This window comes from Penicillium solitum (assembly GCF_028829755.1).
Source record: "Penicillium solitum strain IBT 25940 chromosome Unknown utg000004l_segment0_segment0, whole genome shotgun sequence".
NCBI lineage: Eukaryota > Fungi > Ascomycota > Eurotiomycetes > Eurotiales > Aspergillaceae > Penicillium > Penicillium solitum.
In genome coordinates this window covers 1,829,275-1,854,186 of record NW_027072124.1, presented here as the reverse complement: position 1 = coordinate 1,854,186, position 24,912 = coordinate 1,829,275, and the positions used below count along the sequence as shown (strand labels likewise).

At 49.0% G+C, this 24,912-nt stretch overlaps 9 protein-coding genes across 9 annotated transcripts; 5 read left to right on the top strand and 4 right to left on the bottom strand.

Moving 5' to 3' along the window:
* The first annotated feature begins 52 nt into the window (after positions 1 to 52).
* Positions 53 to 1,665, top strand: N7455_006712 (uncharacterized protein). The gene is made up of 4 exons (XM_040962144.2): positions 53 to 250; positions 310 to 460; positions 516 to 1,170; positions 1,224 to 1,665. Exons 1-4 carry the CDS (start codon positions 146 to 148, stop codon positions 1,510 to 1,512), a joined length of 1,200 nt encoding a protein of 399 aa, XP_040807416.2. The 5' UTR covers positions 53 to 145; the 3' UTR covers positions 1,513 to 1,665.
* A 976-nt stretch (positions 1,666 to 2,641) lies between these two features.
* On the top strand, positions 2,642 to 5,206 carry fcpA (protein-serine/threonine phosphatase; the record flags this gene model as incomplete). The annotated part of the gene is made up of 3 exons (XM_040962138.2): positions 2,642 to 2,889; positions 2,946 to 3,032; positions 3,091 to 5,206. 3 exons carry the CDS (start codon positions 2,642 to 2,644, stop codon positions 5,204 to 5,206), a joined length of 2,451 nt encoding a protein of 816 aa, XP_040807401.2.
* Positions 5,207 to 5,524: 318 nt separating this feature from the next.
* On the bottom strand, positions 5,525 to 6,360 carry N7455_006710 (uncharacterized protein; the record flags this gene model as incomplete). Its single annotated transcript, XM_065605412.1, has 3 exons — positions 5,525 to 5,716; positions 5,787 to 6,061; positions 6,200 to 6,360. 3 exons carry the CDS (start codon positions 6,358 to 6,360, stop codon positions 5,613 to 5,615), a joined length of 540 nt encoding a protein of 179 aa, XP_065461266.1. The 3' UTR covers positions 5,525 to 5,612.
* Positions 6,361 to 6,986: 626 nt separating this feature from the next.
* Positions 6,987 to 8,094, bottom strand: N7455_006709 (arginase; the record flags this gene model as incomplete). The annotated part of the gene is made up of 3 exons (XM_040962145.2): positions 6,987 to 7,290; positions 7,361 to 7,944; positions 8,008 to 8,094. The coding sequence occupies 3 exons, from the start codon at positions 8,092 to 8,094 to the stop codon at positions 6,987 to 6,989; spliced, it is 975 nt and encodes a 324-aa protein (XP_040807418.1).
* Positions 8,095 to 8,677: 583 nt separating this feature from the next.
* N7455_006708 (glutamyl-tRNA(Gln) amidotransferase subunit PET112) lies at positions 8,678 to 10,691 on the bottom strand (the record flags this gene model as incomplete). Its single annotated transcript, XM_040962141.2, has 4 exons — positions 8,678 to 9,927; positions 9,978 to 10,119; positions 10,175 to 10,251; positions 10,307 to 10,691. The coding sequence occupies 4 exons, from the start codon at positions 10,689 to 10,691 to the stop codon at positions 8,678 to 8,680; spliced, it is 1,854 nt and encodes a 617-aa protein (XP_040807411.2).
* Positions 10,692 to 12,229: 1,538 nt separating this feature from the next.
* Positions 12,230 to 13,637, top strand: N7455_006707 (SDR family oxidoreductase; the record flags this gene model as incomplete). Its single annotated transcript, XM_040962148.2, has 4 exons — positions 12,230 to 12,524; positions 12,582 to 12,709; positions 12,763 to 12,939; positions 12,987 to 13,637. 4 exons carry the CDS (start codon positions 12,230 to 12,232, stop codon positions 13,635 to 13,637), a joined length of 1,251 nt encoding a protein of 416 aa, XP_040807410.2.
* A 2,416-nt stretch (positions 13,638 to 16,053) lies between these two features.
* On the top strand, positions 16,054 to 17,685 carry N7455_006706 (uncharacterized protein; the record flags this gene model as incomplete). Its single annotated transcript, XM_040962139.2, has 3 exons — positions 16,054 to 17,131; positions 17,197 to 17,581; positions 17,643 to 17,685. The coding sequence occupies 3 exons, from the start codon at positions 16,054 to 16,056 to the stop codon at positions 17,683 to 17,685; spliced, it is 1,506 nt and encodes a 501-aa protein (XP_040807406.2).
* An 878-nt stretch (positions 17,686 to 18,563) lies between these two features.
* On the bottom strand, positions 18,564 to 21,084 carry N7455_006705 (uncharacterized protein; the record flags this gene model as incomplete). Its single annotated transcript, XM_040962154.2, has 2 exons — positions 18,564 to 20,826; positions 20,879 to 21,084. 2 exons carry the CDS (start codon positions 21,082 to 21,084, stop codon positions 18,564 to 18,566), a joined length of 2,469 nt encoding a protein of 822 aa, XP_040807407.2.
* Positions 21,085 to 21,696: 612 nt separating this feature from the next.
* N7455_006704 (uncharacterized protein) lies at positions 21,697 to 24,870 on the top strand (the record flags this gene model as incomplete). The annotated part of the gene is made up of 2 exons (XM_040962153.2): positions 21,697 to 21,780; positions 21,856 to 24,870. The coding sequence occupies 2 exons, from the start codon at positions 21,697 to 21,699 to the stop codon at positions 24,868 to 24,870; spliced, it is 3,099 nt and encodes a 1,032-aa protein (XP_040807402.2).
* Between the last annotated feature and the right edge of the window lie 42 nt (positions 24,871 to 24,912).

Here is a 24,912-nt window from a genome sequence, read left to right as displayed (position 1 = left end):
CCGCTTCCGTCATCGTCTCTCCAGCCTCCACTCTTCCCCCATCTACCATCTACCCTTATCTCCTCTCCTTCCTAGGTTCCTTCTCACATCCCAAGTCATTCTCTTCTTTGCATCCAACATCTACAACTTTCTTTTCTCATATTGAATGATGAAGTCATTCACTCTCCTAACAGCTTCGGCGTTGTTGGGCAGTGCTGCCGCCGAAGTTCACAGGCTCAAGCTCAACAAGGTCCCTCTGTCCGAGCAACTGGTATGATTATCATCATCAATATTGCCTTGAGAATACCCCGGAAGCTAATCGATTGATAGAACACACACAACATCGATGCTCATGTGCACAACCTGGGTCAGAAGTACATGGGCATTCGCCCCGAGAAGCACCAGGACCTGTTCCACGACACTTCCCTAAATCCCGCTAGTGGCCATGACGTGCTCGTTGACAACTTCCTGAATGCTCAGTGTAAGATACTACCCCTGACCATTTATGGTGTGAGTGATGACGCTGACCTTCCCAGACTTCTCCGAGATCTCGATTGGTACCCCTCCCCAGACCTTCAAGGTTGTCCTTGACACCGGTAGCTCCAACCTGTGGGTCCCTTCTTCGCAGTGCAGCTCTATTGCCTGCTTCCTCCACAGCAAGTATGACTCTTCTTCTTCGAGCACCTACCAGAAGAATGGTACCGAGTTCGAGATTCGCTATGGATCTGGCAGCCTGAGCGGCTTCGTGTCTAAGGACACACTCCAGATCGGTGACTTGAAGGTCGAGGGACAGGACTTCGCTGAAGCTACCAATGAGCCTGGTCTGGCTTTTGCCTTCGGTCGCTTTGATGGTATTCTCGGCCTCGGCTATGATACCATCTCCGTGAACAAGATGGTTCCTCCCTTTTATCACATGATCAACCAGAAGCTCGTGGATGAGCCTGTGTTTGCTTTCTACCTTGGCGACGCCAACAAGGATGGCGATAACTCCGTCGCTACCTTTGGTGGTATCGACGAGAGCCACTACACTGGCGAGTTGATCAAGATCCCTCTCCGCCGCAAGGCCTACTGGGAGGTCGAACTCAACTCCATTGCCCTTGGCAACAACGTTGCTGAACTTGAGAACACCGGTGTCATTCTGGACACTGGTACCTCCCTCATTGCCCTGCCCTCCACCATGGCCGAGCTGCTGTAAGTTGATTTTTCCCTTGTCTTTGTAACCTCTTTGCTGACCCATTCAACAGGAACAAGGAGATCGGTGCCACCAAGGGCTTCACTGGCCAGTACAGTGTCGAGTGTGACAAGCGTGACTCGTTGCCCGATCTCACCTTCACCCTGGGTGGTCACAAGTTCACCATTGGCCCCCACGACTACATCCTTGAGGTCCAGGGCTCCTGCATTAGTAGCTTCATGGGCATGGACTTCCCCGAGCCTGTGGGTCCCCTTGCTATCTTGGGTGATGCCTTCCTGCGCCGCTGGTACAGTGTCTATGATGTCGGTAACAACGCCGTCGGTCTGGCTAAGGCGAAATAAATTACCCAATGCTCGATGGCTCGGTGAGCTGTGAATATCAAAGAACCAGGTGACACCATGAGATTACTTCGTATGTATATACATGTGGCTTCTGGGTTGAACGTATGGTTTCATAGCGCACTTTATTCGCCTATTGCTAAGGGCTTTTGGTTTTGTTTTGTTTTTTTTTGCTGGTACAGCCCCATCGTGAGGCCTGTCGTTCATTGGTACTGCAAATTGAATCTTTATTGGTTAAGATCTACTTATTACATTTGACCTTGTTATTGAATAATTCTTCCCTCATAATGGGTTCAGTACTCCATATGTCATGCTAGATCCCTCGGCTAATTCCCAGATATAAGAAATTGAGTGGCAATTGGCTGGAGCTTATGCTGGTTAAGGTGCAAGTAAGCACCAATCTACAGTCAAGTTTCTAATACACACTGCCAAAGTCAAGTGTAATGTTACCATTACTACCTAGAATAGAAATAAAACTACATGTACCTCGGGAGTTGCTTGATCAAGCCATTATATCAGACCATTCAGAAAAATAAAGATACTTGAACTGAGGTAGATCGCATGTCAATTAGTAAGAGGAGATACCGGTTTTTAAGTACCGGTATGACATAAGCGGACGTAGCTCCAGGTCCAACCTGGATCGAGCGAGTCCCCGCACAACTTCAATGAGCTTCCCTTTTCTTTGATCGCAACCCGCATTCCTCTTTCAACCTTCTCCACCTTCTCAAATTAAGCAAATTACTCCGCCTGGTGTGTGGCTTACCTCTGACCTCCGCGCCAGGTTGTGCTAGGCGCACAGTTTTCTTTTCCCATCCGCGCCTTCGAGTGGCGATTCTCATTGCGCTGCCTAAACCACCATTCACATCTACCTATCCCACCGATCTAGCCCGGACCACTGAGTCATAGGCTGAAATACACCCGCCGAAACCCGATATACTCCAGCTCTACACGCGTTGCGTGTCGGTGATGGCTTCGTAGCCGGAAGCGCACGCGATCAATCCATTCGACCCACACGTCCTCGACGCGCACTGTCAACAAATCAAGGGGCACAGGATATATTTTGGGAGAACGGCAGGACAACGACTGAGCATTTGTACATTACATCGCGCCTGGGGGCGAACGAAGAGCAACGATGCTTCTCCGTCTGCCCACCAGCCTACATTACCCGATCACCGTGACCTCACTGCTCAAGCAGCCTGGTGACACGGTTGAGAGGGATGAGGCTTTGTTTTGGTATGTCTATCAGACTACCGTCACTGAGGGTGATGGACTGGGGAACATCGTCGAGGTAAAGCGTAGATACCCGACTAGATTCGAATCGACCGTTGATGGAGAGATCGTTAAATGGCAAATCCAAAAGGGAGATGTTATCGATGAACCGTGAGAATATTTAACCTTGTCTTTTAACTGTTGAATGTCCTCTAATTTGTTGCTAGGGTCAACGTTGTCGAAATCGATGAGCCTTGCGCGCACGAGATCCAGTTTGGAGGACTTTGCGCCGAGTGCGGAAAGGACATGACTGAGTATGTATAACCCTCTTCGCGGGAAACAAGCCTTTCTAACTGTCTGTCGCGGAAACAGATCTACGTACAACACCGAAATCACAGATTCCATGCGCGCTCCAATCTCCATGGCCCATGATAATGTCACACTTACGGTCAGCGAACGGGAAGCAACCCGAGTCGAAGAAGACGCGAAGCGCCGGCTACTTGCATCAAGGCGTTTGACCTTGGTGGTGGATCTTGATCAAACTATCATCCATGCCACTGTTGATCCGACAGTGGGGGAATGGAGAGAAGACAAGCAAAACCCGAACCACGAAGCTGTGAAGGATGTGCGACAATTCCAATTGATTGACGATGGACCTGGGATGCGTGGATGTTGGTACTACATCAAGCTGCGGCCAGGACTGGAGGAATTCTTGCAAAATGTGGCCGAGATATATGAGTTGCACATCTACACCATGGGTACTCGTGCTTATGCCCAACATATTGTTGATATCATTGATCCCACCCGCAAGCTCTTTGGAGACCGAATTCTTAGTCGTGACGAGAGCGGAAGTTTGACGGTCAAGGACCTGCAACGCCTCTTCCCAGTGGACACAAAGATGGTGGTAATCATTGATGACCGTGGTGATATCTGGCGGTGGAGTCCCAATCTCATCAAGGTCTCGCCTTATGACTTCTTCGTCGGAATTGGTGATATCAATTCAAGTTTCCTCCCAAAGAAGGAAGATATTGGAGCGAACAAGCCTCAGATCGAACCAAAGGCCCCCGAGAAGACCAAAGAACACCATGTCAATGGTAAAACGCAAGAGGGGACCGAGATCTCAGCATTAGAACAACTGGTAACCATGGGAGGTGGAGACAGTCCGAGACTCCTCCAGGAACAGACCGATGCGCAAGAAGAGACAATATTGCATCAAGTGGAGGATCGACCTTTGTTGCAGAAGCAAAAGGAGTTGGAGGCAGAGGATAATATCGCTGAAACCAGTGTTGCATCATCTAGCGTCGAAGAAACCCAAGAACATGCGAAGCATCGACATCACCTCCTTGAGGATCACGACCAAGAACTCTACCAACTGCAAAACCGCCTCGAACAAGTGCATCTTCAATTCTATGATGAATATGATAAGAGGCGGACTCTCGCTCTTGGGGGTCGGGTGGCAGCTCTAAGGGGAGAAAAGGTTCACTCAAGAGACAAAGATGTGGATCTCAAGTTGGTTCCCGATGTCAAGGACATCATGCCGCAGATCAAACGACGTATCCTTGGAGGGGTAGTATTGGTATTTTCAGGTGTGCTTCCTCTGGGCATAGACTTTCAAAATGCAGACATCTCCCTGTGGGCGAAGAGCTTTGGTGTGACGATCTCGTCAAGGGTAAATGCTCGCACGACGCACCTCGTGGCTGGCCGCAATCGCACCGCCAAGGTGAGAGAAGCCACTCGCTACCCCAACATCAAGATCGTGACGACACAATGGCTTGTGGACGCATTGGTTCAGTGGAGACATGTGGACGAGGAACCCTATCTCCTCCCACTTCACCCAGACGACCGAGGCGATCCCCTGACCCCAAGTGAACTCGAACTCGAGACCTCCATGCTTTCATCCACAGACGAGGATATGACAGGGTCCCAATGGACACAAGAAGATGATGCCGAAGACATCTTCAAGTCATCCGGTCTGGACGAGACATCGCCAATTGGGTATGATGCCGACGAGCAAGCCGCCGTACACGATGAACTGAAGGACTTCCTGGGTAGCGATGACGAAAGTGAAAGCGACAACGAGTCCTTATTGGATGAACCATCCACAGGAGGCAAGAAGCGTAAACGCAATGAAGAAACCGAAAGCGGCACCGACGAAGAAGAGTCTGGAGACGACGACGGAGACGACCATGATAAGCAGGGCTCCCGACTCTCCCAACGCATCAAACGCTCCTACGAGCGCAACACCAAGCTGCGAGAAATCACGTCGGCTCCTGCCTCCGGAATTGACCAGGTTTCCCCAGATCGACCAAAAACACCAGTTGTGGAAGGAGCGTCTGACTCTGACACAGCAGGAACCAGTGGCCCAAAGCCCGATTACCCCGACCCTGATGACGATGACGATGAGTTGGAACGGGAGATGTTTGCTGCATTTGAGGGCGGAGGATATGACTCTCAAGCAGAGGCAGATGCTGCAGCTGAGAATGGATAGAGCACTTGATTCTTGTGCTTTCGTTTCGGATTCTCTTTGTGTCTGCTTTCTGCCGTGTCATCACCGGTGTGGGTGCGGTTGCAATGCGCTCTTGGCATAGCGACGGCGTTTATTAGGTCCATTTGACTTTTATGTGTTTTGTGTGTAATTCTCAGGAATTTGTGTGTATCTGAGAGTCGCTAGTTGTACAATTCAGTTCGATATACCATGAACTACTTGGGATTCTGTCTGGACCGACTAAGATGATCTATATGTCTATGTAGGTTGGAATAACTCGTTTATATTCTTTTCAGATAGAACCAAATCTCATAAATAGTACATCCCCAAAAATCCAATGCTATATCGCTTTCAACGCCATAGATGCAAAAAAAAAATGGTATCACAAAACAAAAGACATAAAATCAAATCAATCATAAACATCCCGATTAACCTGCCACGACATAATCATCATCCAAAGATAGAAAATCGTATTAACAAGTTCGAGTGCAAAGGCAGTTTTCCAGCAATTGCCTAACACAGTCAGTCCGTCATCCAACTTTGGAGAATATCGAAAGAGGAGATAACAAAACAAAGAACTCACATATGGTACTCTGCGTCAACCAAGCCAAGGTATTAATATTATTCCCCCAAGATTTATTATCCCTCACATAGATCTGACAATTATCATTCACGTTGCCGACAACCCCATACAGCTGTAAGGAAGTCTCAATCAGACCCGTCAACCACAGCACAAGGAGAATAAAGCTGCCGATGATGATAATCCCCGGTAAGAGGAAGTGTCGCGATGCAAGCACCATAATAAGGAATATAAAGCATACACCGAGGGCACTGGAGACAACCATGTAAGGGAAGAGCCTGGATCTCGTTAGTATATCCTTATCTCTCTGTGTTATATATAGCAAGTCTGACATGGGAAGAATGTGGGGGATGTGGGTTCTGGGAATGCATCGAATCCACATTGTATAGATATAAATATAAAAACAAACCACTTACCATGGTGTCCCGAGATGCATTTGTGATTGTACAGCCATGAACCAGGAGAAGATACCCAGACATGTTGCTGAGCATGATAGCACGACCATAATCCATATGTTGAGTTGGAGTTCGGGCCAGTGGTAGCGACGGCGCGCTTCGTGGCTCTTGCGGACTGCCATTGGATTGTTTTGTGGGACGTGGATGGAGGATTGGAGCTGTGTATTGGATTGTAACTGTGTTTTGGATTGCGATGGGTGATGGAGATCGATTGCGACTGGAGTGTGTTGTTTGCTTTATACTGGTATTGTTGCTGTATACTGCCCGACGCAGGCTTGGATGCCCTATGTTTTGTTGCAGACTTGGGATCGAATGGCCAGATCGTGAGTCAAGTGATTCAAGTCTGAGATTGGTAGAATCGTATGGTTGTTTCTGGTGAGGCGTCGTGATTTGGGACAGCGCATTGGGCGCCCTTGAGCGCTGGAGGCCCTGGGGATTTGGAGTTGGTGCGACGTGGATATTTACAACTGCGCATAAATCTCCGATTAAAGAAAAAAGGCCAAGATGTACGGAGTACTTTGTGCAGAATACAGAAAGGAGGAAAAATCAAAGGAAAAAAAAAAAACAAAACAAAAAAACAGAAGGCCGGGGAGGGGGAAATTTAGGAAATTGGGGTGGCAGGGGATTTAGTGTTCACTTACGGAGTTCGTATTATTGATCTACTTCGTACTTCCAATCTTTGTATTGAATTCTCTAGAAATCTCATTTAATATTCTCTATTCTCTTTTATCCTTTTATCGAATTGTCTTTATAGAAGAGTGTCACCCAATGCACTACGCACCAACGAACACCCCGCTCGAATGGTCTCCGATGCGCCCTTGGACTCCAGGCTAGGGTTGACCTCGACCAAGTCCATCGCAATCAGATTTCCCGTCTCATGCACAGCTTCACAGATGAAGTCTCCCTCCCGCAGCGTCAAACCACCACGAACAGGTGTACCGGTACTAGGAGCCCACTGAGGATCCAGCGCATCGACATCGAAGGACAAGTGAATGGGGGTGTCGTTACCGATGTGAGCGAGAGCCATTTCGACAACGCGACCGATACCATGACTAGCAGAGCACAGAGAAGTTAGCATGAAGATCACCACCATAGGAAAAACCAAGCGAAAGAGAAACATACCGATCGATATCGTGCATACTGAAAGCCTTGATACCATTCTCACGCAAGAGCTTCTTCTCCCCACGATCGACATCGCGCAAGCCAATATAGACAAGCTTCTGTGTGCTCACGATGTGCTCATCCTGCATCCAGCCAAAGATATCCTTCTTCTCCTCCCGGGCCAGCCGGGTCAAGAATGCCATGGGCATACCGTGGATGTTTCCACTGTCGCTAGTCTCGGGGACATTGATATCGGCGTGGGCGTCAACCCAAATGACGGCCATTTCGCGGCCCAGTCGTTCGCGGATTGCCTTTGCTGTGCCGGAGACGGTGCCGATGGCGATGGAGTGATCGCCGCCGAGAGTGAGTACGAACTTTCCGTCCTTGGCGTAGTTGTAGACCTGGGAGCTGAGCTTTTCGGTCACGGCGCTGACGGCGCGGGGCTTCTTCATGCCCCGGTGGTCGGGGTCTTCGGTGGGGATGTCATTCTCGTAGTAGTGGACTGTGTTGTCGTGGTGAACTTCGTAGTCGAGATCCTCGCTGAGTTGGTTTAGGAGGCCTGATTCGATGAGGGCCATTGGGGCGGCTTCGACGCCCTTCTTGCACTGTGAATAGTGGGGTTAGTATGATCCATTGATCTATAGCTTCGGTTCCACACGGTGTCTTACCTGGCCACCATTGAAACCAACGGCAACAACGCCGAGTTGGTTAGGGTGTGAGAGGAATCTCGAAGTGATTGTTGAAGGCTGTGTCATTGTGTAGAATATAGGTGACTGTAGGTCACTGTTGGAAGTAACGAGAGCTATCGGAAAGATCGAGATAAGATCAAAAAAGTGGAGAGGCTCTGGATAAGAAAGGTCAGGATGATGTCGATGATATTTTATGTGGAAAAACAAAAAAGAAGAGAAGAAAAGGAGGATAAGTGTTCCTTTTAAATATCTCAGAATTGTCTCAAAGCATCTTTCATCTTGCCCCGACTTCAACCGGGGCAATGCCTTCATTCCTTGCGCAATGCCCGCGAAGTCGCTAAAAACTGCTTTTAGCGATCAAACCGACTCCGCCGGATCTCCATCACTTCCGTTAAGTACAGGTTGAGGAGAGCTCCCCCCTTTAGGGCCATTCGGTGTCCCACAAGACTTTGTTTTGACCTGTTACAGTGACTGATAGACCGGAAATTCTAGAATTTCATTTCCGACCTTTTATGCAGGCCCGTGGGGTGGTATCGGAGGTCCGGGAGAGAGTTTACATAGAAATAGAATAATAAAGGCCACAGTATTGTTCACGGTCATGAGGGTATCATTGATGCCATAGAATACATTTTATACTATACTATACAAGCTATCCCAGAATCAACTCCCGGAGAATCTCCTCTGCTTTGGGTGCCTCCACGCGGCCCTTTTCACCATTGCGCATCATTTGCCCCACGAACCAGCCCAGTTTACCCAGCTGATTCTTGCTGCGGATCTGCTCGACCATCTGCGGGTTCAAAGCAATGACCGACTCTGCCAGCGCTAGATACTCCTCCCGCGACAACGGCCGGAGGAGGAGATTCTCCTCCTCCAGTAGTTGCGGCACTGGTCGATGATCCCCGTCAAAGATGGTGGCCAGCACCTGTTTGGCAGTCGGGCCGGTGATGAGTTTCCGCTGCAGATGGTCGATGAGATGGGCCAAGGATCGGGCTGGGACGATCTCCGCGTCCCATGCCTGGTCTGCCTTGGCCACAAGACCGCCCAGCTCGTGCAAAACCCAGTTGCTTGCCACCCGCGCGAGACTGGCGCGCGTTTTGTCGTCCTGGTCTACTTGGAGGGTGCGGAGGATATCCACCACATCATGGTAGTACTCGAGGCGGGCTCCGTTGTCTAGCTCGATGAGTGGTTTGGCATCTTCGATCGGCAGACTAAACTCGGATCCGACGAGCAGTGTAAGAAGAGCGTCTGGTGCTGTCGGGATAGATTCTCTGAGACTAGAGAGTAGGTCATCTCCAATGATCAGTGGTGGAATATCAGGGTCAGGCATGTAGCGGTAGTCGACCGAACCCTCTTTGCCACGAAGTCTGCGAGTTTCGGTGCTGCCGATCGTCCAGCCACGTGTCTCTCCTTCTATGGCACCGCCACTCTCGAGCACCTCGATCTGGCGGTTCTTCTCAGCAATGATAGCATCTTCTACCGCCTTGAAGCTGCTGAGGTTCTTAATTTCGGTACGCTGACCCAGCCCGCTGATCCCATCGTACTGATGTTGCCCGGGTGCTTCGCCTCGGCGTCGGATCGAGACGTTGACATCTGCACGCAAACCGCCCATCTCCATTCCCGTAGTCACGGCACCACACGATTGTACAATGGCTTGTAGTTTCCGAACGCAGGCTGCGGCCGTTGCCGGGGTGTGGATTTGCGGCATGGTGATGATTTCGATAAGAGGATGCGACACACGGTTGAAGTCGAGAAGTTGTGTTGAGGGCGGGTATTCCTGGGATTTGGCCGTGTCCTGCTCCAACTGGAGTTGCTTGATGTCAATACGAACCCGCTCGCCGTCTTCCGGGGCGATTCCATCGTAATCGAATAGGTCAACGTAGCCATTTCGTGCGAATGGTTCTAGGGCAGAGGTAAGTATATTTCATGGATTAAATAGGAACAGTACTTACCATAGTATTGTGTGATTTGATACCCCGCCGGTTGATCCTGGTAGAAGTAATGTTTCCGATCAAACCGACTGACTGGCTGTATCTCACAGTTCAGTGCAATGGCAGCACGGAGAGCTGGTAGGAGTGTTGCGATTTGAAATGCCTGTCTCCGATCAGCCCTGGCTCTATTTCACAGCATCGTATACTATAACACGAACCGGTTGGCTACCTGGGAACGCCAGATCGAACAACGCAACATTGGAATTGGGAGTATCACTTGTCGATGTTGCTGCCCCTATTCAATTTATGAGAGGATGACTTGTAGTCTCCGAGTTTCAAGGCGTACTAACGGGAAAATAATTTGGACTCTGTATCCAATTGCGCGTGGATCTCCACACCCACTGTGAGTTCCCATTCTTGCCTCGAAGCCTCCTCTGTTTCCTTGCGTTGTTTCTTGTGTGACCGAAGCGCTTTAGCTTCCTGCTTGAGTTGTTTGCGGAGGGGAACGCGATCTGCGGAGACCGGCGGTTGGAGATAACGGGCTGGCGCGGAGGAGAATCGGGCTTTAGGGGATGAAAGGGATGACCGAGTCAAGCGTCGAACGCAAAGAGAGCGGACCGTACCGCTGCCAATCCATGACCGAAGCATAGAGAGATTGGACTCGGGTTGGAGTGTTGAACCTTGGAAGGACGTGAATTTGCGGGAGAAGCTGCGACTTGGCGATCTGCAGATCATTGGACGTCTCGGAAATGGCATACTCTTCTTAAACCTCATTTTCAACTATCATTTTTATACCTTTACAATATTTTTAAAATTACAAGAAAAATAGGATATTATTACAGTTATCTTTTATGTCTAGCAAAGTTATATTAAGATCAAATCCGAAGGATTAGCGCGAAAATTCGAGGTTCTATACGAACCCTTATCCACCCGGGTCTACGCTTAAGGCTTAAACACGAGTAAAGCTCTCAATTATGTTCGAAATTCAAGTATTGGCTGGTGAGGTATAGTTTCTTGGGCATGTTAGTATACTACGAGGCGGTATAAGCCTTAGTATATACTAAATTCGAGGGGTTCATCACTACTATAGCTTCAAATACTGCCGTATATATTTCCTCAAGGTTTCTCTATTTCTCATATCGACCTATTATCTCCAGTACCGAAGTACAGAGTTACTTCCATACACTTCTTCCTTATTGTACTTGATTCCCGGATAGTACATATGCACTAATCCATTTCATCTCACCGTCGAGTCTGTGGACACTAATCGATGAGTCGAAAACTGTAATTTCCCAATCCATTTGAGATCGAGATTTATACTTAGTAGACGGTGGGCTGCAGCTGACTACTAGTCCACTGATGGTCCACTATCACCGCGATCCACACTCATAAATCGGTGGCTGCAATTGACCGCCAGTCCACTGTGGTTAACCATGAACCTAATCGAAGAAAGTACAGATCGGCCAATCGTTAACCTCACGAGGTCGTCTAAAGGACCCTTTACGTAAAATTGCAATTGTCACAAGGTCAGATGCATGTATAGGGGCAAGCTGTCTTTCTGCATGTTTGACGTGTCTTGAAGAAGCCAATGGTAGATACATACCTCACGTGAAAGGAGGTATATATAGAGCTTAACTATCCCTCAAGCACATGGCTATATCCTCCCCGTGTGATATGTTCCCCTAGTATACTTGTACTGAAAACTTTGCAACCACCTCATCTGCTTTGCCAAATCCTCCACAATGGCAGGTCAAGATATCACTACAGACCTTCTCATCATTGGGTCAGGTCCTGTAGGAGCCGCCTACGCGAGAAATATCGTGGACCTGAGTGCCCATTCCCAGAAAAAGCCAAAGATTATTATGGTAACGTTGAACGGCAGGTCAGTAATCCCTTGGCCCCACCATTATTGTCACTTTTACTACTTGATCATCAAGATTTTGATACAAATTAGGTACGATGCCCTAACAGCTACTTTAACATGTGCAACACCCCAGCCGCACCAAGCTGAGCTACCAGGCAAATAGTTAGTTAGCTAGTGCTTAGTACTACCTAATAGAAACCATGCGATCCTAACAGAATCTCATGCCTGAGGATTGCCGGTCACGTGCGTATAACGTGTGACCGGAATCTTGACTCCAAATGACTCATTGTGACTTCCTTGGAAGGTTCCCAAGGCTCTCAGGATACATAGCTAGAAATTAGAATATAAGAACAGCCAAATTTGTAGGGGAAACGTCAAATCCATCGTTTATCGAATTTTGACATCCAGTATGGGTGACTCAAATCACGCTATCATCTTCGGCGCGTCCGGTTTAATTGGCTGGGCTCTGGTAGACCAGCTCTTGGGTTCCTACCCTGATGTTGGCACTTTCGCCAAGGTTACCGCTGTCACTAACCGCCCGCTCACTCTCTCTGAGTCTCATTGGCCTGAGCCTGACTCGCACCGCCCGGACTTCCAGCTCGTCTCAGGCATTGACCTTCGTCACTGTAATGGAGCCACATTGGCAGATGCTTTAAAACAGGCAGTGAAAGACGTTGAAAGTGTTACCCATATCTATTATTTGGGTATGTCACCATTGCAGCATACATTGTACAGTGCACAAATTGATTGATTATCAATAGTTTTCGCTGCAGTCGAGGACGATATTGAGGAAGTCACGACCAATCTGCGAATGTTCAAGAATGTCATCGACGCCCACAACTTGATCAGCCCCAACTTGCAATTTGTGGCATTCCCTGGTGGGACACGGGTGAGCAACCCCATGCTAGCCACATGATTAGTCGTCGCATACTAAATAAATAGGGGTACGGTATATACACTCCCGGAGGTACATTCACCCCTCCTTTGAAAGAGGACATGGTGAACGACCTCCCAGTCGACTACGCCAAGACAGTCGTATACCCCGCGTACCGCAACCTTCTTGATACAGCGAGGGAAGGAAAAAAGTGGACATGGTGCGAAGTCTGTCCGGATGCAATTGTGAGTCTTCTATGAAAAGCACCCGAGCGTAATTGACATCAATCAAGATTGGGTTCACTCCCAACGGTTCTCAGTACAGCTTAGCACTGCATTGGGCCCAGTATCTATCCCTGTGGGCCTATAACCATGGTATTGGACCGAATACGCCAGAGACCAACACAATTGCCATCGAAGTACCCTTCCCTGGCAACACAGCCAGCGCCAACTCTTTGTTTTCTCCGGTATCTAGCAAGACAATCGCACGGTTCATGATCTATGCTTCGCTGCATCCCCAAGAGTGTGGCAGCGGTCAGCTGTTCAACATTGCAGATAACCAGAAGCCATGCAAGTATGGTGAGGTCTGGCCCCATCTGGCAAGATGGTTCGGCCTGGTGGGTGCGGGACCCGCTGAGAACTCGCAAGCTCTGGACAATACTTTGAAGGTTGGCGAGCTCCCCCAAACTACTCAATTCCTGACACCTGGAGAGTATATCGCCGAGCATAAGGGCAAATTTGCTGAGTGTGGGTGCGTGAATGCTGTCAGTGGAGGTGTTGGCGTTGGTAATCGGCAGCTTGACAGTGTAGGCTACTGGTTGACTTTCGATCGGCAACTAAGCCTGGACAAGCTGAGGGGGACGGGATTTGAAGGCGACATAGATCCAGTTCAGGGCTGGCTGGAAAGTTTTGAGATGTTCAGAAAGGCTGGATTGGTACTCTGAGTTTGTGCACCGCCATATTGTCCTCTATATGAGCAATGGAATCCGTGTATGTTGAACAGAAAGCGTTATTTCTTCGGTCTCAAACCAACGGGCTTCTTTGCGCAAATGCCCGCGCACTGTCCGTGTTATATAATAAGTCAACATGGGCTTTTTTTTGGGTCCCTGCGAGTAACGAAGCTCGGTTTGAGCAAGTTTTCGAGACATCGCGGACCAGGTTAAAATCTCAGGTCATCAGGATTCTAAAGTCAACATATTCAAACTAGTCGAAAGCTGGCCCCGGGATGAGAAGAAAGGGAAATAGATTTTTATTCCTGATAATGTCGATGACGACAAGTTCCAGTTCCTGTGCAGGGAGATCAAGCTCTTCTACTGAAAGGCATAAAGCAGCGAAGTTGAATGATACGATAGAATGGCTCAAGGAGATAGCCGTAGGATGCCCCTACGATGCCGCTGCTGCGCAAATAACATTTGCGATAAGTGCAATGCACACGACCTCTGAGTTGCTAAAGCGGGCCCTACTGGATATTTGTATGTCACCGTAGCTGAGTTACGGCTCTGCCGTAAAGAAATGCTAAGGCCATTGAACTGAAGCCCGAATCAGCCTTGCTATTGCATTTAGAATTGGATAAATTGTCCGTACCTTTTCAACCCCTTCCAAGATCAGGCCTCTGGCATTTGAGGTAAATTCTGCATGTGCCTTTCTGTTTGTTATATCACCAGGATAGGAATTGATGATTGGAATTTCTGATGCCCTCAACCAACGCAGGGCGAAGATAACAAGACAACCTAGCACAGCCGTAGACAGGATATATTTGATAGATAAATCCCCCAGAAAGAAGTTGAGCATTCCAGATTTCTCGTATACCATCACTATAGAGATTCGGTGGATCTTTGTTGTTACAGAAGGTAATATTAGAAAAGTGCCGATGGTTTATATCTTTATATACTTTTTGAAATGTTTGAATCATTGTAGCATAATTGTCTGAACACAACTATGATCGGTCCCATATGGGTATATTAGTGTTATGTGTCGAAATGACTCATGATTCATCATGTTGACCAAAATTCTTTGGTTGGTAAGATATTCGCCACTAGGTCTTGTCAAGCAAGAGCATCGGATGTGATAGAAACACAGGTTAATCAGTGAAGTGACTTCTCTGAGTACCTACCTACATGCATACATATGTAGGCAAGTAGCCCATGCTGACATATACTTAGTGAGCTCGAGCCTCAGCACGCTGACAAAAGCGGCGGCGGTTTAACTGCATATGTAAGCAACCTTGTAAAAGCGGCAGCTTAGATAGGTAGAAAGGGAAAGCCCCAGGTGTATGCGTGTACGGAGTAGCCTGGGGATGCCACGACGAGATGCATACAATGTACAACATTGCATGTACAGAGAAGAATTAAAATTCGTTCTAAACTCAATTATGGTATTGAAAATTATATGACATATCTACATATGTATGTACATATATGTATCCCCTCTATACTGAATAGTCGATCATCTCAATTTCTCCTCTATCCTCGCAACCTCTAGTACCTCAAGTACTTCCGACAACTACTCAACTTCTCCATATCAATACATTCTTGACACTTCATGCTTTATGCACGCAATATGGCAGATAAGTGGCGTTGTACAGAGTACATACACTGTTCACATAGCTGCATCACATTCCCCCGCTTCGCTAGACCGCCAGATGCAAGGAAGATCGACCAGCGCATAACTACATGTTCCTTTCTAACTTGGTTCAGACACATGCGTTTTCATTTCACATGGAGCATGAAGCCTGATTTGCTGTCACACTTTGGCCCACACTGAACTGTTCAGAATGTTCAGCAGCTCGGCAATTCACCATTTTCCTATTTCTTGATTTCTTTGAATCGTGAGACAGAGGTCGATCGACAGGGATACAAGGAACCTCCTTGCGACACCATTGTCATTGGTCGATCTAAATAAAGCCCTCGGCGCTTCTAAGTTGCTTCGGATTGTTGCGGGACTGACTGGTGTGACGAATTACAAGACTACATTTCGACCAGCATAACCACTTTGGGCTCGTTTTCAGCAGCTGACACAAAACCTACCAACTTTGAAACTTGGGCTGACGTTTCTATAATAATACCGTATTCCCTTTATCTTGGGAATGTCTGATGGAATTCGCGGGGAAATTGGAGATATCATACTATTTTCCATCCCCTAGATTCCGCACCTTCTGACACTCGACTCGATCTGAGACCTGGAATTCCACCCCTCCCCCCTAGGCTATGCCTCGGGTCCCTATACTCCTAATTCCATTGTGATCCCGTCGCTGCAATTCATTTCATGTACTTTACTTCTCATTTTCCTTTCTTTCCCTGCGGGCATGCCCTGATTTGAGATCTATGAATCGGGTGTCGATTCCGAACTGCTCCGATCATCATGCCGCTCCAAACTAGAAAGCCAAAAAAGGATGGAAGAAAGAGGACATACTCGTTGCTATCGAACACTACAAATACACAGGCTGGTCCTGTTGCAAGTCCTAAAACTGTCGCGAACAGTTCACCTTCACAGCAACCTAACGGGTCAAGACAAGCCCTAAATGCGCCTGCTATTCCAGAGAACCCACCACAGAAACCAGCAGAGCCGGCGAGGAAGTTGCCTAATGTGTTTGAATTCCTGGAAGAGAATGAGGAATCGTCTTCAGACTCATCATCGGCATCCTCGTCATCGTCGGAGTCTGAATCCGAATCCGACGAGGAGCCGGACCCTCCACGCCCTATACAAACTACCACCAAGATCCAGTCTCCCAAGCCACGGGCAAATACTGTACCACACGGCGTGTTGGTCTCAGGAGGCAACATACCCCCTAAGAAAGTTGCCCAATCAGACCCAGTGGCATCCAAAAGTCCAAAAGAACCACGAAAGCCCGCAGCACCACCCGCGCCTTCAACTGGCAATCAGTTAGTCACCCGGAAGAGACAACCAACCAGAAAGCCGAGTCCGATCTCGACTGCAAGTATCTCCCCAGGAAAAGGTCAACTAGAATTGTCCCGGCCATCGACCTACCATGACCCATCAAGAGACAGCGGTGCTGTCCACAGACCACCGCTACCACCATCTCCCCCAAGAAGCCCCGAAGATAGCCTTCACCGCACGCCGACAAAGCGACGAGACTCCAATGCATCACAAGAGCCATCAGGATATGGGCTCTTAGCTTCACACCTAACCAAGTCCACCTCAGAAGAGAGTGGGAGCTTCCCTCCGCTATACCGACGCTTCGAGACCGTGAACCACCGCGTTCTTCTCCACCTGCAAGACGAGATCTCCCAAATGGAAGAGGATCTCCACGTGCTAGATGAATATGAAGAAATGCATCGAGTCGACATAGCCGAGCAGGAAGGCGCAAAGCCATTACCTGCTTCACGACGGCGCGATGCCCAGTCACAGGCGTACTCATCTTTACATTACCGTCGCATGGATCTCATGGGTGCTTTGATCCAAAAGACGGAACAATACAGTAAGTCCTTTCCTTCCACTTTCGATATCGCTATTCCACAAAGCATATCGCTGACTAGTGTGCAGACAACGCCCTCAGCGCCTATAGCAAAGTCCTACAGACCCTCCCCCGAGCCTCGGAACAGGAAATCACGGGCTATCGCACCTGGATGAGAGAGAACAAACCGGTCGCTGGTGTCGAGACACGGTTCCTAATTCACGATGCGGATCTGGTCTCCCTCACCCCACGACTGGCTGCTTCTACTGCCGCAGCACCCGTCTACATCGCCATTATTATAGCCTCTGGCGCACTTTTGCTACCATTGTTAGCGTTTAGCCTTATTGCGGAATTCTCCGGTCGTCTAGTCGTTGTGACGGTTGTTGGTGGCGCTGCGGCGGCTATTGCGGCGAATTATTCGGCTGGTATTGATACGCTGGTTGACTCGAGGGATGGTTGGCGCTGTGCTACGATGTATGATTGCTTCCCATTCTGTTGCTGTCGATGGATTTGAGACTGACTTTTCTCTTTCTAGATACTTTGGCTTTATGACTATTGCTGCTATGTTCATTCCATAGTTTCGATGCTCTATTTCCTCAACTTGGATTGGATCCTGCCTGCATCAACTTATGACTTACGAATATTCTTTGTTCTATTCCCTTGCGACGAGCCCTCTATGTCACTATGATTTTCTTTGTCTTTTTTGTGAAGGGAAGGTTTGGGAGGGCACTCACCACCGAGTGTGCAAGAAAGAGATGGCGTTCAGTTTTCGGGCGATTGCTTCAATAATTGGATATGGCAGATAGACGAGTATCTCGGGCCTGGCATGTAATGGAATATGAGCATTGGGCAAGAGATACAGCGGACTGGGAGATACTATAGTAGGGTGGGCTTTTATTTTTATATTGGGGGTCTTATTGAGCAATGTACTATTTATGAGATATGAGTCTGGGAACTCCCTGCAAGCTCTTTTTTCAGTATGCCTCTTTACAGTCAAATCTCTACATTGGAAATCACAATGTGTACCGGTATGCAGCATATTGATTGAATTGGATCGGAAGCGAAAAATCAAGTAACTCTCTAAGCAAGACTTAGCTGTATCGCAATGGTAGCCTGTACACCCAGGCCGACCTGTCTTGAAGTAAAACCATCCACGCCAATCGCTTAGTCCATAATACAACACCAAATAAAGAGAAATCATACAAAGCCAGGGATCAAGAGGTTCATTAACAACACAGTTGGGGAGAAAAAAAAATAAAAATTCGGAGACGCGGATCACATCCAGAGCTCATCATTCGAAACGAGAATAGTCAGAGGAAAAATGCAAAAGTCAATAAAGCAGAAAGCCGACTGCAGAGGAATATAATGTTGGATTTTTGCCTCTCTTCAGAAATAAACCGCATTTTTGAATTTTGAACACAGGCCCACATGTTCAAATTCGCGCAAGTATCAGGTTCTAGGTCGAAAGGGGTGTGCCATTTGGTTTGCTCCCTGGTGTGATGCTGCCTTCTTGGGAAGCACGGGTATCTAGCCCTTGGGGTTGAGGTGTTGAAGGACTGTGGCCTGACTGTCGAGCTGCCAGTTGGGCCTTGTTCCTGTCCATCAGCGCAGCTTGTTCGGCCGCACTACGAGAGTATGTGGCACTGGCAGCGGAGTTTGAGTAGCCAGCCTGTGAAGGAGTTTGGCCTGGGTACTGAGCTCGCTGGTTCGACGTTGCGGTCGCGTAGGGTGTACGTCCCTGTGGCGTGGCGTTGAATGTCCCCGGCTGCCTGGGCTGTGGTGTGTATGGCTGTGGAGACACTTGGGCAAATCCATTGGAAGTAGGGCGCTGGTATTGGGGAGCCTGGCTGCCCTGACTGTACTGCGGGTTCATTTGCGTGTATTGAGGAGTGCTGGCTGGACGTTGACTGGGTGTGCTTGGTGGACGACCCGCGCCATAAGCATGCGTGTATGTGGTTGGCGCTGAGGGCTGCCGTGCGTGCTGCGGCGTGACCTGGAACCCGGGCTGAGCCGGAACCCGAGCATTGGAAGCAAAAGCACGTTGGTTGTAGGCACTATGAGAGCCTTGGTAATTACTAGGCCGTGAAGTGGAGGGCGTTGAAGTTCGATTTGCGGCAGTGGCTGCTGCGAGCAATGCTGCAGCCCTTTCTTGCGACAAAGTGAAGTCATCCTTCTCCATGGTACCGCTGTAGTCAGGAGTTTCAACCAGAACCTTTTGGCTGATATTCAACTCAGCGAGCTGATTACCGTCCAATTTAGCGACAGCATAAGGTGGCAAGTTGCTGACGATTGCAGCAAGGCTTGACTTGAGGGTATCATAGACAAGGGTCTCTGCTTCGGAGGGCGTGTTCACGTCGCCCAAATCAAGGCCAGGGGTTTCATTCGACTCAGGCACTTGGTGACCAGGCAGCTGCAGATCAGAGGGAAGTTTGAAACTTCGAAGACGCTGGTAGGAACTAAGAGTGTCGAGCAAGTCGGAAACTTCCTCAAGCATTTGCTTGATCTCTTTTGATTCCGGGTCGACTTCACTACTCGCATCGGTTTCCGTGATGTCAATAGCAAAGTCCTGGGCGTTGAATGACTCAACCATTTCATCTAGAATGCTCTCATCAAGTTCGCCAATATTGCCTGGCTGAGCGGTTTGGGTGTGATTTTGTTTGACGTCTTCTTCCCATGGGACCGACAGCAATTTGCTCACGCGGTCCGCACCCCGTTGTCCCCACCAAACCATATCCTTCGAAGCGAGCTGTACAATCGCGCCAGAGCTGTCGTAAGAAGGAGCAAATGACGAGAAAACACCCTGGAAAGCAGACGAATCGGGGCCAGTCCAAAGGGCAGGATCGCCATGTCGATGAACATTATCCGAATCAGTATGCTTTTGTACACGATCCCAGTAGGAAGGCGATGATGTGACTCCACCGTATTGAAGCCACTGGGTTGAAGGGAGGGGTGCTAGGCAATAGTTGCTGCGCTCCCCCAAAAATGTTCTGACATCGAAAGTGGTGTCGAACCGATCCGTCCATGTGGCCGAATTAGCCCGGTGAGATCGTTTACGCGGAGGTTCCAGCTTTGGCAATGTTTCGCGTGGTGCAAATACCTCCCCGAATGTTCGCTTTGGTTGAGATGCCGCATCAAGGTTGTAAGGGATGACTTTGGTGGCTGTGATGCCATTAGGCAGAGCGAGCTCGCGCAGCTCCTCCTGCACTTCGACAAATTTTTCAGGTCCTGATTCAGACTGCAACGGCACCTTCACCGATTTTTGGAGACTTGAGAATAGCTGCTTGGGATTCGATGGATTTCCGAACAGTGTTAGGGCGGGCTTATCCTCTCGCTGGCAGACATTTATTGCGTGAAGCTCTGATGATTCGTCGGTATCGTCCTCCATTGTCTCTGTTTTGACCTCGGGTTGGTTGACGAAGGATTGGCCAATCAAGCTGTTCATATGTTTTTTGAATGCTGCGATCCGGTTGACCACCTCATTCAAAGGTGCCCCATCTTCCTTTGCACCGTTGGCCTGAGTCTGATTGCGTTCAATTACAGCAGCTGATGCTCTTTCGATGTCGGAAAGAAACTCTTGCAATGTGTTGTATTTGCCCGAATTGACGCGTGTTTGGATGTTGGAGGTTTCTGAATCGCCAGAAATCTTCGCGCGCTTCGTACGAGGCTTGGTGGTTGAATTTGGGAAGGGACAAGAGAGGAGTTGGAGTTCGGTGTCATGCCTGTGATTTGTTAGCGTAAAACTAAGAACCGTATACTTTCATCAAAGCTTACTTCAGTAGAAGCTCTACCAGGCTGCGTAGAGTTTCATGGAGATTTGCTTGATCGCGGGAGGTAGTGGCACTTGAATCAGTGCTCGATTTGTCGTCCTGAGTGGAGCGCTTCCGTTTCCCAGAGGTTGCATTAGTAGCAGGGTCAGGATGGGGTTCGCCATTTGTGGCGGACACCGGGGTTGTGTCTCCAGCTTCGTCGGCGCTCATGGTTGCGAAGTCGCGCCGAGGTAAAGGTTCACGATACTTGCTTTGACGCGGTCCCCTCCAATGTAAATGGATGGGGTCCACAAATCAGAAGGTTGAAAGTAAAGATTGGAAGGATGCGATCGCGGAAATAAATATTTGCTGGCGATTTAGTGTTGAGGTTGATACTTGGTTCGGAAAACAACCGGAGTCCAAGTAACCTCGATGGGTAGGGCGTCAAAGCGAATCCTTAGAGAAGATGGGGATCGCGAAGAGCGAGGGGAGAGGAAGATAAAACCTTCCCGTCACCACAATAAAAGATGTGAATATGAGGTGGAAATAATTGTCAGTAGAGACCAAGGTATTAGGACAATGATCAATGCAATAGACAACCCTCGAACAAATAGGTCAAGTGTTCTCTTTTTTTCTGTTTTGTTGGAGAGAACGTTCACTTGCGCTTTTCGGAATGGCGCGCCTTCTGACGATCCATCACGTGACCTAATTTTCTGCCGCGCGATTGTTGTATTTTTCTGATTCCTGACTTGACTTCTCTCATCTTCGGAGACAAATAACTCTTTGAGCCTATTGAATGGGTCTGTGGCGTCCAGGCACTTTCACCCATGACTACGTTCATGGATGTCATCAGTTTTCAAGCATGCCCGAAGCCTTTCGGGAGTATCGCGGCTAAGAGCAGACCTGCTCAATAGTCAATTATACAAGGTAATTTTTTTTTTTTTTTGAATTTGACTCTGCCTGTCATTGGATATAGTGCTAAATGATCATGCTGTGTCCTAGGCAATATCTCGTCATGACACCAAGTCTCCCGTACATTTTTCGCGCAATTCCCTGGCTGGCTTAAGCCTAGGCAGTTTCCGTTCGTTTCAGTCCACTGCGTTCCTCAATGTGCCCGAGTCACTTGCAATCGACACTGAACTCTCACAACTTGGTGACCATTTCAACAAAAAGCGGCCAGATTCCTCACTCGACGAACAATGCGCAACAGTGCCCCAAGACTCGGTGGATAGCTCGCTCGGAGAGAAAACGCTCGAAAAGACCCCCAACATCAAAGTGAAACCGAAGCCTGCCGAATATCTCTCCAAAGCATTGCGAAATACTGGCCACGCCCTTGGATATGGTGGTCAATCAGCCGGGTTTGTCCGCGCTCACTCCAAATATACACCCCAAACACAGAACGAGCTGAGGACAGTTGGTCGACCAAAAAAGCCGTCACTGCCGGTTATTCTTGGGGAGTACCTACGAGAAGTGGATCCGCTGCTTTCATCTACGTCGGACAAGCGCGCAAAGAAGGATTTGGATATCGCTCTCCAGAAAGTATTCAGAAACACAAGTCATGACTATTTATCATGGCGTGGCTACGATGCCGCCGATGTGACTGCTTGGGCCTGGATCATGAAGAGCCACAACCCCCACGAGGCAATGGTACGGCTGTTCTTGTTCGAAACTGACAGAGCCAAGTCTGGCGCTACTAGTCCGAGGATCCCACCTTTTATCCCGCTCCATCTTTTGAGACAGCAAAACCTCGATGCTCACACTTTCCGTTTGCTCCTAATTCACTCTTTGCATCTCATGAGCGGACATGCCTTCCCCATCGCCGAAACCCCTGCTGGTGTTGCCGAAAATGATCCTGAGCTATCACCCGAGGACTTCCGGCCTCAAATCGATTCTGGTACATGCATGATTTTGGTAGTTCGTTTAATCCGCCATGCTCGGCGCGTGTGGCCGCAATCACTTCTTACTATTGCACGTGCATTCGCTCGCTTCCTCTCAGCTCGCAGGGTGGATGATGCCGAGAGGTCGGTTTTGGTGACTCGACATGACGATCGCGCCAAAACCGTCAAGTTTAATGAATGTCTCTGGTTACTTTCCATACCGGCCAGCATCGCTCCTTACCGCTCCACATCTATCCAACAGCAAGCGCAATTTGAGCTTCTTCGAGCCATGGCAACCCATACGCCCGTCCTTCCCGTCACAAGACAAGGATATCGAGCGGTCGTTGCAGTCCAACTAGCCCATAAGAAAACATTCGAAGAGCGCCAGTCTGCTGAACTAAAAGCTCCATCGTGGCCCCCATGGAAGGAAGAGAAATTGGGAATTGATTCCCAGCGTGGGAATGAAGGGATGTTCAGTCGTGCGATGCAGGTACTTTCACAAATGAAGGATGCTGGTTATTCTCATCGTCTTTGGGAGGACATATCCTCGATTTTAGCGGGTTGGGATACGGATCACAGTCCGACGGTGCAGACAAGGGCTATGATGCGTCGCCCGCAAGTTTTACCGGATAGACCTGGCTCTAAGTCGAATCACCATGAAATGTGGGTTGCCCGCATTCGCTCTACGAGGACTGTCCGTGAAGCCTGGGCGTGCTTTCTGTCCTATCAGGATCGTGGCCTGCCTGCGAAGGGTGCCATCTACGCTGCCATGGCTGAAAAGTTAATCTACCGACGAAATGCCATAGAACGCGAGTTTGACCAAATGAGTCATGTTCTGCCAGGAGATGGCCTCGAAGTCCACCCGGAACCAGCTTCTGCTCGCGACATTATCTATGTGCCCACAGAACCACCTACCGTGGATGAGTTCCTTGATCATATGCGCGGACGGGGGCTTCGGCCTTCTGGGAGATTCCTCGCCCTATTACTTCAGTCGGCTACTTCTCTGCATTCGGGGTTGCATTACCTCCAATGCGGTGACCTGACAGATGTTCAAATCGAGGCACTCTCTGTTGTGCAGGGCAAGCCTCGCACATACCAAACCTTGGACCTTGAAGCTTTTCATGACTTGCCGGACTTGGTATTTGCATCGTTCATCAAGTTTCTATGCACACATTCAGATATTACTAGCCTGGATGTCGGTAATCGAAATATTCTCACAGCCGACCGTTTCCCGGCCTTGATAGCCGCTGGCAGCTCGACCTGTGCGAAAGTGGACCTTGTCGCATACTCCGAGGAACATCCAGGTAATCAGCACCACCCAAGGGCTTTATGGCACGCGATCCAATTAACCAAATTGCGACGTGCTCCTTACACCCCGGCCTGGACCCATATTCTGTTAGCTCTGACCCGGGAGCGCCTTGCCGGGTATTATGGCCCAAGAAGCCGAAGTCTTCAGCGCATACTAGCATGGCACCAGGCTCTCAGAGCATTAAGTTGGATGCGACAGCGTGATGTTGAACTTGGCGAGGAAGGATTCCGCATTTTATGTGTGGCGTTTACAAAAGCCATTGACGCTGCCCTTAAACACCCTGGCACTGCCGAACAAAGCTTTGCGCTGATTCATAAAGCTCGCATTCGTCGTCTCAAGGCTACAAACGAAGGCGATGACGAAATTGACGCTTTGATGCAGCACGGGCTGCAGGTTTTGAAGCATCAATTTGATCATCTTATTCTCCCAGCTTCCAAAACCTCGGAGCATGCGGAGCAAAGTGTCTTTGCGGGAGAAGTCGCCTCCGAAACACACCTCAATGTTCCCTCGATGCTACAAATACCATCACCTGCCACGCTACATGCCTTTGTTCGGGCTTTGGGGTCTGTAGGGGATGACGAAGGGTTGTTGCATCTGCTGCACTGGATGAGTCGGTCAGCTGATCTATTGAAAGAAGCTGCAGACGAACATGCAAATGGCGACAAAATGATGCGTCGAACCCTTGTGGCGATCAGGGTGTTTTTGGAAAGACGACAGCAATGGATTGACACGCGGGTACCATCGGACCTAATCGTGGAAGCAAACGACCTTATCAGCCGGACAGGCTGGGACTGGCCGAGTGATGCGGAGGTTACAGAATATTGTCAGTGACTGTGTGTATAATATTGTAGTTTTAGAGAACTTTTGTCAATG